The sequence below is a fragment of the Cryptomeria japonica genome, chromosome 10 (assembly GCF_030272615.1).
Source record: "Cryptomeria japonica chromosome 10, Sugi_1.0, whole genome shotgun sequence".
Taxonomy (NCBI): Eukaryota; Viridiplantae; Streptophyta; class Pinopsida; order Cupressales; family Cupressaceae; genus Cryptomeria; species Cryptomeria japonica.
Window position 1 is genome coordinate 880,055,682 of NC_081414.1, and position 16,562 is coordinate 880,072,243.

The following is a 16,562-nucleotide window of genomic DNA, read 5'->3' on the forward strand; positions in this document are numbered from 1 at the left end:
ATGATATTTAGGATAAAGCATAAGCATTCTAATTAGAGCCACATTTACTACATTCACCAATACCAGTTTCTAGGGTTTATGGACTACTCGCTGTAAACTCGGCGAGTAGCAAAAACTCGCCAAGAGTTTTTGGGCCAGGCGAGTAGATTTGACTTCTAAAACTCGGCGAGTTCGAGTTAAAAACTCGCCCGCCTGTGCCTCATAGCCGAAAACGGCAGAAAGACAATTCATTTTGTGCTTTTTGATTGGGTTTTGGGCTGAGAAGGGGGAAGTTGACTTGGAGTGACTTGCAAGGTGATTTGGAGTGATTTTTGAGTGATTCCAAGTGGATTTGAAGGGGATTTTGAAGAAAAATCAGATTCCCAGGTTAGTTTTTTAATTTTTTTTCTATGCTTTTTTAAAAAAATTGTTTATTTTTTGTTGCATTTAGATGGATTAGAAATGATTCCTAGGTAGTCTAAATCCTTTCTAAGTTATTTGCACAAGATTTAATACTAGATTTGACAAGTTTTGTTGAATTTATCACAATTTTTTTTGAAGAATACAGTTTTTTTTTTTAAGTCAAACCCTAATATTTTATTTTTTTTAAACTTTGAATGATGTCTAAATTTATTTAAACTAATGTAGATGGTTTGCTAAATTGTTTACCTAAAATGTTAATTTTTTTTTTTCACTTTGTATGTGTAGGTTAAGTAAGCATTAATCATGGCAAGGGAGCAATGGCCACTAGATCCATGCCCATCTGGATATATAGGCACCCATCCTAGAGGTGCTAGAGATGGGGCATGGAGGTATGCCTATGAGGGACCCGATCCTGGGTCAGTTATATGCATAAACTGTGAGAAAATACTTCATGGAGGCATCAACTGCCTTAAATACCACCTTGTAGGAATAGACAGGCATGATGCTAGAGCATGCCCTGGGACCAATGAAGAAATAAAAAAACAAATGAATGCCCTACTTGCAGCTAGGGAAGAGAAGAAATTGCAAAGGGAGAGGGCAAAGCTAGCCATGAAATCAGCCATAGCTGAATCTCAAGGTGTTTTTGTTGACATTGAAGAGGAACAAGAAGCACTTGAGGGCATAGTGGGCTCTCTACGTGGCCCATGTATCCGCAAACCCACCACCACCTCGCCCATCACTTATGCTTCCTCTAGTAGAGTACCTGGCATTGTTCTGTCATCATGATCAGGGTCCATAGGTGATTATTTTGTGCCCAAGAACACACCTAGAGCACAACCATCATTAGAGACCACTGGATGGAATAAGGAGGTACATGAGAAAACTGACATTGCAGCAGCTGATTTTTGATACTTCAACAACATTCCATTCAATGTGGCAGACAATCCTTATTGGCTGAATTTGGTGACTGCTATGACAATTTCAGGAAAGGGGTACAAGGCCCCTTCTCGCAAGGATTTGAGTGGAAGGTTAGTAAATTACTACATAGTCCACTTGATTTCATTTTTAATTATTTTTTAGATTTCTTGTTCATTAAAAATTGTGTACTAAGACCTAATTTCACTTTGCTCTTACAAGTTGCGCACAAATGCAGTTGCTAGGGCAAGAGAAGTGATGAAGGATCAAAAAATTGAATGGGCAAATTATGGCTGCACCATTCTTTCTAATGGGTGGACAGATGGCAAGAACTGCACCATCATCAATTTTTTGGTTGCTTGCAAGGACAATGTAGTGTTCTTGAAATATGTCGATGCCTGCAGCAAGGTGAAAAATGCAGAAACATTGGCTGGAATGTTGGAGCATGTCGTCATGGAGGTGGGGGTAGAGAATGTGGTGCAAATCATCACAGATAATGCAGCAGCATCTGTGTCAGCAGGTAAAATCCTTTTAAATTATCACCTTTAGGCATTAGCAATATTTTCATTTGTTGTGGCTTTGTTTTACTTGGTTGCATATTTTTTAAGAATAAATTCTTCTTTTGCAGGAAGAATCCTCCAAGAGAGGCACCCCACTCTTTTTTGGACACCTTGTGCAGCACATGTCCTTGACCTCCTTTTGGAGGGCATAGGAAAACTTGAGTGGGTGACTCCAGTTGTGGAAGATGCAAGGAGGATCACCAAATATATTTACAATCACCCTTGGGTCCTAAATTAGATGAGACAGCACACCCAAGGGAAAGATTTGGTGAGAGCTGGTGTCACAAGTTTTGCAACGATTTTCTTGACGTTGCAAAGCCTTCTTGCTGCATTAACTTCTTTGAAACAAATGTTTGTGAGTGGAGAATGGCTTAACTCACCCTATTCAAAGAAGCCTGAAGGAGAGGTTGTCGCATGCATAGTCTTCGACAGCCAACTTGCACAAAGGGTTGCAGAGATTGTGAAGGTTGTTACTTCAAAACTTTAATTTTTAAATTTTAATTATTCTTGATTCAAGTCTCTCATTACTAATTTGTGACTTCATTATTTAATCTTTTTGTAATTTGTATTTTTCAATTGTAGGTGTCAGAGCCCCCTTGGTTCGAGTTCTTCGCTTGGTGGATGGGGATAAAACCCCAATGGGATATCTTTATGAGGCCATGGATAGGGCCAAGGAGTCTATCAAAAATTACTACAAGGGGGATAGACTCAAATTTGATCCCATTTGGGAAATTGTTGATAGGAGGTGGAACAATCAGCTCCACCAACCCATTCATGCAGTAGGGTACTTCCTCAACCCTCGTTTTAGGTTTGGGGGTTCTTATTCAAATCTGAATGGAGAGGTCATGGAGGGCCTCAGTACATGCATTGAGAGGATGGTACCCGATGTTGAGGAGAGAGACCTCATTGTGAGTGAGCTCCAAAATTATGAGGGAGGAAGGGGTAAGCTATTCTCTTCAGAGCTGGCTAGGAGAGGAAGAACCACTCAAACCCCAGGTATAACATTTGCCATTTGGATTTTGGGATCTAAAATGATTGATAAATTATGTTTTCTCTTTTCTCTTTGCTTTCTAACTTTTCCATTTTATTTATTTTGCAGATGCTTGGTGGCAAAATTGGGGTGGAAACACCCCACATCTCAAACAATTTGCCCTCAGAGTCTTATGTCACCCTTGTAGTTCATCCAATTGTGAACACAATTGGAGCTTGTTTGAAGCAATCCACAATAAGAAGAGGAGAAAGTTAGCGCAGAAATGGCTCAATGATCTTGTCTTCGTGCAATATAATCTTCGATTGCGTGTAAGGAAGGTAGAGGAACTAGAAGGTGGTCCAACTGACTTGGATGATATAGCCTCCATTGTTTTCTGACACTGACCTCACTGATTTGGAGAGGCCAGCTATGGAGGAGGAGGGGGATGGATTTGGTTTCACGCTGGATGACACTGAGGAGGATGAGGATTCATTGCCAGTGCCATAAGCAGGTGGAGACATAGCTTCATCTAGGATGGAGGATGAGCCAGCCATACCAAGCGAGGAGGCACAATCACACCCACAACAGACTTATAGGACTAGACCCTCTAGTTCTACCTCTCCCCAAGTTTTTGCTAGAGCTGGAAAGAGGAAGTTGTAATTGTAATTTGTAATGATGTATTTACTTTTGGTTTTACAAAAACTATTTACTATATTGCTTTCAGGCTTCCAGCCATCAGCATTCCTCATGAGGATGCGATTTTGTAGACTCTGCGCATTTAAATATATCTAGAATCAGCTTGTTTATTTTGTGTTATCATTTATTGACTCATTCGATGCATCTTCTCATTAAATTTTGCAAAAAAAATGCATTTTTTATTAAATTTAAGCATGTTTTTAAGTTGCGAGTTTTTTGCCGAGTTTTTCCCGAGTTTTTTTCCCAGGGACTTGGCGAGTCGAGCCGAGTCGCAAGTAGTCCAGCTATGTTTCTAACCACTATTACAAAGTCTTGTTTTATTTTCCAACAATCCAGAATAACACTTTGATAACCTTGAGATCAAATTGAGCGTATAAGTAATTTTACCTGAGATATGCAGCAATCAAACTTGTGTGCCTATAAGTTGGCATCACAGTCCATAATGCACGGTTCAATCTAATTAAAGCCACATTTATTACAATCCCCTATATCTGTTTCTAACCATTATTACAAATTTTGAGTTTTATTTACCAGCAATCCAGACTAACAGTTTGATAACCTTCACATCAAATTGAGCATATAAGTAATTCCACCTAATATGTGTAGCAATCAAACTTATGTGTCTATAAGTTGTCTTCTCAGTCCAGAATTCACGCATATCCATCTAGAAATATGCTCAATCAGCCTCCATTGTAGCAATCAAACTTATGTGTCTATAAGTTGTCTTCTCAGTCCAGAATGCACACACATCCATCTAGAAATATGCTCAATCAGCCTCCATGTCTGCATCAATCAGCTTTCTTTCCCGCTCATCTACTACTTTGATTCAACAAACCAGCAAAGTTGGTAAAAAAAGCAAGTCTATTTTATGTTTTAGAGATATAACTCTTTAACTTTGTTTAGTTTATTGTTCCTAGAAAACATACTTGAACTTCAGTATCAACAAAATTTGACCATGCAGATAAAGGTCTTTCATAGTGCAATAGGACCAATCAACACATACTTTATTTAGTTAAGCTCAAAGATACAATATGATCATGCTCGCATTCTTGGCTCAAATGGATCTGCACTTAAAAGTTATTATTCTTATTTACAATAGAAAAGAATAAATTTATGGGCTTCCCAAGGTTTTTCAACTTGTTAGGCTAGATTTATGGTGGTAGAACTACAAGAAATGACAAGGAAGCAAACATGAATTATAGATATTTCAGTAAATCTGCGGAAACAAATAGCAAGTTATACACAATTATACCTCCAGATTATACTTGGCACGAATAGCTCTTCTATAGCCACATGCATAGCATGAAACAAATGAACCCAGCAAGCCCAACAGAGTGCCTTCTGTCAATGAACAGCAAATTCCAGTAATAACACCCCACAACAGGAAATGAACAAAGCAGGGTCCAGTCCAAGGTCGTCCTTCCAAAAATTCCACATTTTTCCCAAACAGAATACATGGACAAAATAGACCTATGCAACCTGTACAGAGGAAAAGAAAGATTTTTGATATACTTGTTTGACAGAAAAAAACAGGCATAGCAATCTAAATGTCGAATGAGGAAAATTTTAAGCAGTCTATAAGCATTGAGTCAGAATGCCAAAGGAAAATATGTGAACTTTAAAAATCCATTACATAAGAGCGTGCTTTATTCCTAAATAGAAAGTATTCAAATTTAGGCAAAAATAGCATATAATTTCATGTCGAAAATTGCAACCAGGTGAACATAAATACCAAAATTGTGGCCAAGGTAAGCATGCAAGACTCTGGCTCAATTGATACAAATGGCCCAGCTTTCGAATCAGAGGATTACTTGAATGCAATTCTCAAATTGTTCACCTACAATATGACGTCTATGAAAAAACAATATCCTCAACAAAAGGCAAATTAGTGTTAAAACTTATAGCCAAACAGGTATTTGATATATTTTTATAAAATTTCCTTCAAAATAGCACAATTTTTATAAGATTTCCTTCTAATAATACTTTTTTAGAAGAAGAGTGAACCAGTAATAGCAAGCTTGAAGGATCTTGAAAGCAATCACTTGAAATGAATAATGGCCTTCACAAGTCCTATTGCGGGTGGCTTGAAGTGTGTCTTACTATTATACTTTATCAACGCACCATGGTGCCATCCAAAACCTTCATTAGAACAACATTGTTCCAAATCACAAATTTGGCAGTTCTCAGATTGTGAATTCTTTTCTGCTTGGCATCCAAATGACAACTTATTCCATCTGTCGAATAGTTGACGATGTCCATACCATTTATCACTGTTCTCTCCAAAGAAAACATAGGGAATTTCTTCCTCATCTTCCTTCTTCTAACTATCCATCAATCTCATCTTCTTTTCAACAACAATTTGGCACAACCTTCTTCTTCTGACCACTTTTGCGGTTTGATATGTAAATCAAAACCCTTTGTACTTTTGCTACTCTTTTTTATCCCCATTTTTGTTGAGTAAGAATCAACTCTACAGCCACCTTAGGTACTATTACCATTTGTAAAGACGTAAATTGTAAACCCATACAAATTCACACTCCTTTTTGGGCCCTTGTTTTAGTGAGCCTCCTTCTAGATCATTTTCAGCCTATTTTGACCTTATCTCATCCAAATTGTCATCATATGCTCATTAGGTGACCTGATCCAATGTCTTGGACCTCTGCACTCTTGAACCACCCATAATATGCCCTTTTCTAAGTGGACTATGGCCCTAGTGGACTAGAGCGGCTAGCACCATAGTCCTTCCAGAAGGAGCCCAAATTCAAATGTATCGATGTGCCAATTCACACCATTTGTGATCTAATCCTGATATTTTGATATTACTGTTGGAAGTTGGCCTAAATGTGAAAATACCTTGAGAAACCTATATAAAGGAATTATTTCTAATTCATTTGAACATTTTTCCATCATCTAGCAATTCCATTCCAAGTCCTAATTTCTTCATTCAAGAGCAAATCTGAGTACAAGGAGCATCAAGCTACAGCAAGTTGTCTTACTATGTTTCCATAATGATTTTCTTATGATTTATCATGTTATTGCACCAATACTTGGACTTATCCAAAGAGCATTTCATCACCACCATTATCAATCTTGAGGTATAATCTTGTCAATTCAGCATTTTACATCAAATTTAGCCTCTACCCTGTTGTAGGTTAGCTCTCTTTCTAATTAAGCATAGTTGTAGAGGAAGTTGATTCCCACCCAAGCTTTGACTTAGGCAAACCCCTATACAGCACAATGTTTTTCCTCTTTCTTGTGCGTAGGTTACAAATCCAACAATAGAGGACTACAGATTTGCAGAGAGCAGACTGAGGCGCACAGTTTTAGATTTTGAAAAGGTGAAACACCCAGACTATGGCGCCTAGCTCCAAAGTCCTACCAGTTTGACCTAAAACTTGGAGGGAAAGTAGTTTTAAGGCTTTGATACCAAATCTGATTATCTCCCATGATTCAGACACTTGTTGGACTATGGTGCCTAGCTCTTCTGACAAGTAGTTTTGAGCTCTATTTGTTGTCACAGGTGCACCTTTGTATCTCATTTCCAAATATATACTTCTGAGTTGACTTTCATGTAATATCCCAGTAATTTTTTTTTTGGTTTTTTAAGGCCAACAATAACATCAACAAGAATTAACCCGTTAAGGTTAGAAATCATAAACTGAAACCATACTAGAAAGTAACCCTTACACTTTCTGATCACCAAGTGCCCAATGTGGGAAGGTGAGAGCATACGGTGTTGAGGGGATCATTAGCATAAGAAAACTAAAACATAATGCAATGCTTGGGCGGCAAGCCAGCCCCTTCCGCTTATCCAACGGGAGAACAAGGAAACTTGGCGGTAAACCAGCCAAGTGAGATACACAAAATAAGAATCACTCAACCGCAATATTTCAACGGGAGGACTGCAATTACATAATAACCTCAACTCGACCGCTTATGCAGCGGGAGGACCATTACACAAGCTATCACTCGACCACTTATTCAATGGGAGGACTGAAAATTACAAAGTTGTTGAATATTAGACGGCAAGCCAGCCTCTTCCACTTATTCAGTGGGACGAGAGTTACAAAAATAGAACTGGTTAGTAGTACTACTACATAACCTTACAATAATAGAGATGAGAGAAGGAGAGTAATGCAGATTTCCACAATAAGAACATAAATTTCTGTTACAACCAATCTGCAGGCTGAAATGACAAATCAGCAGCCTATGAAAATGTCAAAATGCTCATAACTCCCTCATTATACATCCGAATCAATTCAAACCAGTCCCAAACCCACAATATATCACTCACAACAGCAACCAATCAAAACTACAACTCAAACAACCCCTTATTTATTTTGCACGCATCCCAATGCAAAAATAGAAACCTACGCCATACCTAGGAATATCGATTTTTGCATAATAAATTCAAAACTCAATCAAACAAGCTGTAAACTCACAAAGTTTATCGCCAATGCTAGGAAGAAAGAAGGAGATGATACCCATAATCGTCCGTCGCTCCAGTAGAGAGATATGAATGAAAAGGTACTTCAGCCACAGGCAAACCAGCAAGTCTCCAGAATCACTCCAACACCAAAAATGTTTATGGCAAGCTCTGAAAATGTAGAAGAATACAACGCACAGCTACGTACTGTATTTCAAGTACGAAACCAGGAAGCACTAGGGAGACGCACTCCGAAGCCTTAGGTTCTGTCACCAAACCGGCAACATAACATTACAATTTTTTCAAGATACTGCAAATGGGAGCCCAAGTCTCATATTTATAACTTCACACCCTCAAATCCAAATGCAAATTCCCTCAAATTCACTTCTCTCATTTGCCTTTCATTCCACTCTACGTGGACCCCAAGAGTGGCGCCATATCCTCAACACAACCCTCACGCCAAAAAGGCATGGGTCCACAAACTTCACTTGGCACATTAGAGATAAGTCATAAAATAATATCTCCTCCAATAATTTCGACATCTCTTTATTTAACATGAAATTTGCCAAATACTTAGAAAAAAATAGACATTAATCCCAAATTCAATAATCAGCAACCAATAATTAGATGAATTAAATATTAAACCTTAGGATAAGGAAATAATATTTAATCGTGTCACATAAGACTCCCGTACTGATTATTATCACAACCAAGATGAAACTGAATCAGGAAGACCATTGTACTGCTGTAGAATCAGGACCCTGTCCACTGCCAAAAATAGAATTATGCCACACTGCCACTAAAAATAGTAAGTCAAAAACTAATGCTCCGAAAAGCATGATCTTCCCGCTCAGAGACAGAGCATGGAGAGCTCACTAGGACAGTATCACCAGAATAGCCATTCCTTGACTTACTAAAAATAGTAAGTCCTTGTTTCATCAATGTTGGACCCCTCATTCTTCATTCCACCTAGCCTACGGGTCTCAGGGATAGGCTAATGGACCACTGGAAGGTCATCAATGAGAAGAGGACATTACATTTCAGTTTTATATCATTTTGTTTATGCTAAATATTGTCAATTTTAACCCAATTCTTGCATCTTCAATTTAATCATATCTAATCATAATCAATCAACATTCAAAAGGGAACAATCAGTCATAGTGCTCAGCTCTCCTATAGGACTGAAGTTAAACCTAATTGGTTGTTCCCCAATGAAACAGTTTGGAAATGGTTCCAAGTTTGCATTCTTAGGCTAGATTACATTTCCATCATTTCACCATTGTACATGAATTGAGTATATAGAACTAGAATTGATTGATTGCCTTTACAACAACATAGGTATGTTTTTCAATCCATAAAAAGTTCAATTCTTGCTTTCTTAATTTGTAGCTCAGAAAAGAAATTGGTTGCTCAATTCCTTCATGACGTTTCTATACAAGGATGGCAAACAAAGGCATGCTCTAATGCATAACAGGTATTATGAAACTCTTCTTAAATATGGACACACCAACATAGGGGCTCTTGCAACAGGTTCCTTTATTTCATCAAAGCATTTTTCCTATGCTGCTTCACTTGAAAACTATTTTCCCTCTCATCATGTGTGCAATGTATCCAATCAATTTCACAAAATCGGAAATAGAGTCGCAAAGAAATTTGATCTTGCTAGAAAAGGCACAAACAAATATTTTTCATAAATGCCTTTTAAGTCACCAAAAGGCTTCCAAACCTTTTTCCATTTTTTCAATTTTGAGCACAGCAACCTCCAAATATTTGTAGGAGGCATTTTAACCTTTATCCTTGAAAACATCGACATTGACTTCAACCATTTGAAACAAATCTGGCACAAATATTGTCTAAAACTCAATTTCCCAAAAGAAGAAAGCCTTGTTATCATTGATTATCACACGCTTCAAGGGAATTTTGCTGTAGGATTTCAAGGCATAATAAATTGTTTCCAAACCTTTGAGCAATAGATCCTCCATTCATTCCTTAGTTATGTCGAGTCGTAGAACATATTTTCACTTTCAACGCAATTGGGTTAAGAACAATTCATAATTTCCTAAAACTTAGTAGTATTTTGAAATTTACTTCCAAACAATTGGATTTATGAACAGTTTTTGTTCATTTATACAGATTTTTTTAATGAATTCGCTGCTTTTTTGTATACACAAATTATTTTTCTGATTTAAACCTTTTTTGGGGAATAAAAAGATAAGTTATATCAAATTTATGTTGATTTATACTCTAAATTTATGCTGATTTATAGTAATTTATGTTGAATTTAGTCTACTTTTTTTGTATTTAAAAATTAAAATGTTGTACTTTGTACTTGTAGGTTATATACAATGGTAAATAGAGAAGCCTCACAATCAGGCTCATGCTCGATCTCAGGCTCACCCTAATCGATGCTAGTTCCCCTAGAGCTAAAGACCTGTTGTGACCATTTCACACATCGCCCCATCGCAAATGGGGACCCCCTCTTTTTGCTTGTTTTTCGTTCGTTTTCGCTTTCGTTTTTAGGATTTTGTTAGTCAGTCAGTCGTCTGGATTTAGGGTCAAGCCTTAGGGTTTTAATTTCTGTCTTTTCAGGCCAAAATCCAGTCGTTTTGAGAGCTTTTTAGCTTCCTTTTCTAGGATGCTAATTTTGAATGCAATAAATTCGCCAGAATGGTCTAATTTTCAATTGGAATGTTGATGCAGAGCTTAAATTTGTCTAAATGTTGAAGTAGAAATGTGAATTTTTGTCCGATTGAATATTTTGACCAAATTTTGACTTTTTTTGATTTTGATCCTAGGCATTTCAAATGATTTGTTTTCGCCTTGTGAAGTGTTAAAATGTGAAAAATCATGTTATTTTAGCCTGTAGGAGCAAAATCGCTCCTGTCCCTCAGTGAAGGACGGGAGCTCGTTTTCAAATATCTTACTATTCCTGCAGAGTCCAGATGAATTACGAATTGGAAGTGATGGAGAAAGGCGAGATCTTTCCATTGAATATAAATTGAAGATTTTCATGAACACAGAAATGCCTCCAAGAGAAAAATCGCTCCTGTCCCTCAGTGAAGGACCGGAGCTACAAATCAAATTTTGCTTTGTCCTTGCGAGATTTTGACGACTTGACGACTTGAAGAGGTCCAAAGGAAGATGTTTTATCAGATGAATATAATTTGAAGTGCAAATATGAAGAAGAATGGTCCAGAATGCAAAGTTCGCTCCTGTCCCTTAGGAAGGGACCAGAGCGAAGCATGTTGTAGCTCCTGTCCCTCTCCAAGCGACCAGAGCGATATTCTTCATTGGGCAAAATCCAGGCCAAGATCAAGACAAGGAGGCAAAGGACGTTTCAAGACAAGGAGGCAAAGGACGTTTCAAGGCATTTTCAATCGAACACAAGCATCAAGGTCGTCACGTTGGAAGGATTTGCACTCTAAGACCCCAGATCGCTCCAGTCCCTTGGGAAGGGACCAGAGCGATATTTCCATTAAGGCATAGATTTCAAAAGACAAGCAAGTTTCAAGCGACCAAGAGGATCGAAAGGATATCATTTTACACATTGAAGATAATTGCAAGTTGGTAAAAACAAGAACAAGCTCACAATGTTGAACTTCGCTCCTGTCCCTCTCCAAGGGACCAGGGCGATTTACTTAGGACTCTTCATTTTGCTTCAAATGCATGCTAAGTCAGAGTTTTTCAACGTCATGTGAGGTTCAAGGTGTCTTTTGAAGATGACATGCAAGAGTTTTGAACGTCCAAACGCTATCAATCAAGCTAAGGAGTCCATATCGCTCCTATCCTTTGGACAGGGACCAAAGCGATTTCATCAACAACACTCATACTCCTTCAAAGTCAAGGCAAGGCGAGGATGGACGAGGTAAAGGACGTTATTTCGAAGGCAATAAACGATGAACCAAGGTTAAATGTTACCAACTTGAGCTCAAAACGGAGAAAAAAACATGGATCGCTCCTGTCCCTCTCCAAGGGACAAGGGCGATGATCCTTATAACATCCAAACACCTCATGAAAGCAAGTGGGACGTGCGTGGAATGGACTAGCAATGATGTTATTCGCCTAACAATGGAAGTTCGAAGATCAAAGATGCAAGATGAACGTGAAAACATGGAGATCGCTCCTGTCCCTCTCCAAGGGACCAGGGCGATGTTAGACAAAACACATGATATTCTTTGTAAATCACGTTAAGACAAAGACGCACAAGGTTTTAAATAGCATTTGGAAGATGATACAAGGAAAGGATCGTATCAAAATGGAGAATTTCAAGCGAAAACCTTAGGATCGCTCCTGTCCCTCTCCAAGGGACCAGGGCGATGATACATCTAAAGGCACTCATGCACGCATGCAAGACAATCTAATTCGAAGAACCCAACAAGATGATCGATTTTGAACGTGGAAATGAAGGAGTTGAACATTGAAAACGCAAGAATCATGACAAAAATGGTGAATCGCTCCTGTCCCTCTCCAAGGGACCAGGGCGATGAGGTACGTCCACTTCATTTTCAAAATTTTGGCGCCAAATTAACCTCTTTGAATTCACTTTAATGCTAAAGTTCGATAAAATTTAAAATCCTATTAAATTAGCATTTAATATGGCGTTAGGCATTTATTAATTATTTTGCCTTGGTTTAAAAATCGAAGTTTATTAATTAAAAACACGAGGCATTTAATTAATAATTAATTAATTAATCATTTAAAAATCGATTGGGACGCTTTGATATGTAAGTCGGCCTTGTTATTTAATTAAAAATCGTTTAAAATTGCTATATTTTATCAAGTCGGCCTTGAGGGTGAATTGTGAGGTGCAAGCGCTATATAAGGGGGGTGAAAACTATTATTTTTACATCATTATTTTATCATTCAAACTGCGAGCTTTCATCCAATCGAAGGAAGTGCGAAGTGTGTTTGAGGTGGTGCGAATTTCATCCAAAGGTGGCGCTAATACTTCCAAGGTGATGCGGTATTTGAAGATCTTCATTTGAGCGAATTTGCCAAGACTTGAGGGTCACGCCAAAGGCGAACTTGAAGATCACGTTGAAGACAAAGGTGGTGAAATTGATTTCTTGAGGAGATAACATTGAAGATCATTCATATCGTCAATTTTGCCTAGGCGAATTTTGTCTTTTTGCATTCTAGAGTTAGCTCTCTATTGAGGTATGGCGATTTGATTTTTATTGCTTTATTTATTCATCGTCATATTTTAAGTTTTGAATTTTGAATTTTGAATTTCTAGCTCAATCGTTATTTTTAGGAAATGATAACTCTAGAGACTTATCATGAGGTTTCCTAAAAATTTCTCTCTCTCTAATCTACGTTATTTATTGCAAAATCTAGTTCTCATTATGAAATGTTGTGTAGGTATGGCGACCCCGAAGGCGGGAGCATCCACCAGTCGTTCCGCTCTCATGAAAGAAGATCAGAAGACCGAAGAAGTGGAGACCAAGATCGTGTCGAAGTGGAGCAACATTGGAGATACAAACTTGGGGAACTTTAGCACGAAGAAGTTTCGAGAGGTCCCTTACATTGGCAAGCCATCACCTGTCGCCCGGAGAATAATAGAGAGTGGCATCATTAAGGCGGCCAGTTTTCCTCCAGCTATTCAGTGCCACGAGTTGATGATCGAGTGTGCCCGTCACTATAATCCACAGTCCAGAACGATAGTGTCCAATGAGGGAAACACTTTGGCGTACCTTTCAGAGGAAGCTATAAGTGAAGCTTTCCATCTTCCAGAGCACAGGGACATGATATACAAGGGCATAGAAGGAGCCAGATCAATGTACGATGATGATCCAGATGATTGCTTAAGCATAATTAACAAGAACTGGTTACTCAAGAGTCGTCCCCGTCTAAGCAAGATCCCGAACACACCGCACAGGATTGATTTCCAGGAGGAGTACAGAGATTTGATTACCATGCTCAACCGAGTTACAGGAGCACCTCATGCCTTCTATTTTGAGAAGTGGATGTTTTACTTCATCCAGGTGATTGTTCAAGGTAAAGGTACGATACATTGGGCTAGGATTATTAGCCATTGCTTGGACGTACAGTTGAGGAGACTCAGGGCTACTAAGTCCTTCCACATGAGTTCATATGTCATCTATGCTTTGATCAGGAGTGTTGAGTACGCAGGACTACCTCACAGAGGAGTGATTGGAAGAGGACCCGGCGAGGTCAGAGCTTGTGATTCCTATGCCTACTTGCATCATCCGCCAGGGAAAAACTACAAGTTAGTTAATGATACCTTCACGATGAACATCACGAGGACGTTGCAAGGAGGGATTCACAACAGATTATCTTAGGATGCCCAGGAATTCATCAAGAGGTACGGTGCTTGGTTCATTCAGTTTCCCAAGTTCACTTACATTAGAGTGCATGGATGTCCTTTACCTCCATACATGTTGCCGAGATATCCGACAGATAGAATTGTGTTACTTGAAGTAACAAGGCAGTTGGCAGCATATGTGAAGGCATTCAGACACAGACATCAGAATGGAGTCCAAGTACCTATTATTTTGGGTAATTCAGTTGAGGTATGTCCTAATGTCTTAGCCATGGATGACGCAGAGAAGGAGTTAGCCTTGTATTCTTTTTCATCTTTTGCTTGGAGAGAAAGCTTTGATCCATATGGACATTTAGAGGAGACAGTCGGTAGAAGATTTAGACATGAGCACCAAATTGAAGATTTTATGATGAACCTCCTAGATGATCTTGAAGTGAAACGAAAAATGCATTCTAGATTACCTTTGGATTTCATCAGGAAATGCAGGATTTACAGAGTGGCCGACCAAGCTCAGGACAATGGCAGGCATATCCAGTCTTCCTATGATAGAGAAAGCAAAACAATAAGGTTGGATTGGAATGAGCCTGAGGTCGTGGATTTAGATGCTTTGATGGCACCAGTCTTGTCTTGTACTCGCAGATGGGTAGACGTTCAGCATCAGAAGTTGAGAGAACAAGGCATAGCTATGTCTTTCACTTTGGAAGAGAAATCAGCCGAAGGTGGAGCCAGTGTGAGTGAAGGCAATCCTAATCCTAGGAATTCAGGTGAAGGTAACCTTCGATGTGCCAGTGAGGGCAATCTCCATCCAAGAGGTTCGAAGAGAAAAGAAAGGTCAGAAAAGAAAGAGTCTTCCAAGAAAAAGCAAAGTGCCAACAAAGATCGAACACCAGGTACTTCTTCTAGACCAGAGAATAGAACAATTCAAGTGGAAGAGTCCATGGAGTCTATGGTACAGAATGACAGGCCGGAGGAAGGACAGGCACAGCATGGTTCGTCCGATGGATCTCTCCAGGACTATGAGTTAGAAGAAGATAATGAAATGACATCTCCTCCCAGAGAAGAAGAAATAGTGCATAAAGAGATTCAAGTTCAAGAGACAAGATCGAATATCCCAGATTGGTTGAAGGAAAGATTGACTAAGGTGATCGTAGTAGAGGACGAGGACAATGCAATTGATTTAGAGAGCCTTGTTGGACGTTCACACGAAGTAACAGAGAAGAAGAAGGCTACAAAGATGTCCAAGATGATTCGAGATGAGACTGGATCCAGAAAACTGCAGATAGCTACACCGGCAGCAGATAAATATGAGGGTGAGATCCTAGCAGAGGATTATGATATTCAGACAATTGAGTTAGGACCATCCACTACAGAGCAGACAATGGATGATGCCACCGACACATTTGAGGCATTGAAAGACAAGCTTAGAGAAGAAGTGGAAAAGAATAGAAAGCTTGAGAGAGAGGTCGGTGCATGGAGGACATATTTCAGTCACATCAATGAACCTTTGGGACGTCAGGATCCAGTTAGATCACCAGTGCAAGCATTGCCACTTCAATCAATCAATGAAGCAGAAAGATTCAGGAACCTGGTTCAACGTACATGTAGTTGGATGGATAGATCTCATACAGTGGCCATAGAGTTTGTTATAAGGATGATGAAGATCATTCATCAGGCTATCCAAGTTCTTGAGATAATCCACAAATTGATGATAACAGTAGCTGCATTTGCCCATACCAAGGACGTTATCATTCCTGTCTTGAAAGTTATAAGACATACATCGAGGAGAATTTTAGCGCAGGAGAAGATCTTGGAAGGTGATTCTCACAGTTTGTTTCAATGGTCAACCTTACTCCATATGAAGAATGTTTTCTTCGAAGACATCAGTGTTAGATGTGGCCAAGTTGAGGAGGTGATCAATCCAATCCAAGACAGAGTATTTGAGGTACTTCGTACCATTCTTGGCAGAAGGATCGAGGTCGAGACAGATGTGGATATGCAGGAATTTGAGGATAGAATCAAGATCATCTTTTGCAAGGACGCAGATGTTACAGATGAGCAGTATGATCAGATGTTTGCCACCCTGCTCCTGATTGATAGAATGAAGGAACTTGAACCTTCATGGGACGCAGCTCTTCTAGATGCATTTGATCAGGTCATCCACTTAGAGGAGAGTATGAAGAATCTTCCCGAGATTCCAATCACAGAAATCGAAGGAATCGTGACAAAATTCATTGCATATGCTAAGAAAGAGAATTGGAAAGGGAATAAGATTCTAGATGAAAGGTTGTTACAGATGACATGACATCTTAT

General features: G+C 39.0%; 1 protein-coding gene across 1 annotated transcript in view; it reads right to left on the bottom strand.

The window, feature by feature from the left end:
* The window catches only part of LOC131026716 (protein PLANT CADMIUM RESISTANCE 10), a 97,102-nt gene that overhangs the window by 36,610 nt on the left and 43,930 nt on the right, over positions 1 to 16,562 (bottom strand). The window contains exon 3 of the mRNA XM_057956648.2: positions 4,796 to 5,022. Within this exon, the coding sequence (XP_057812631.1) occupies positions 4,796 to 5,022 (227 nt within the window). The remainder of the gene's footprint in view (positions 1 to 4,795; positions 5,023 to 16,562) is intronic.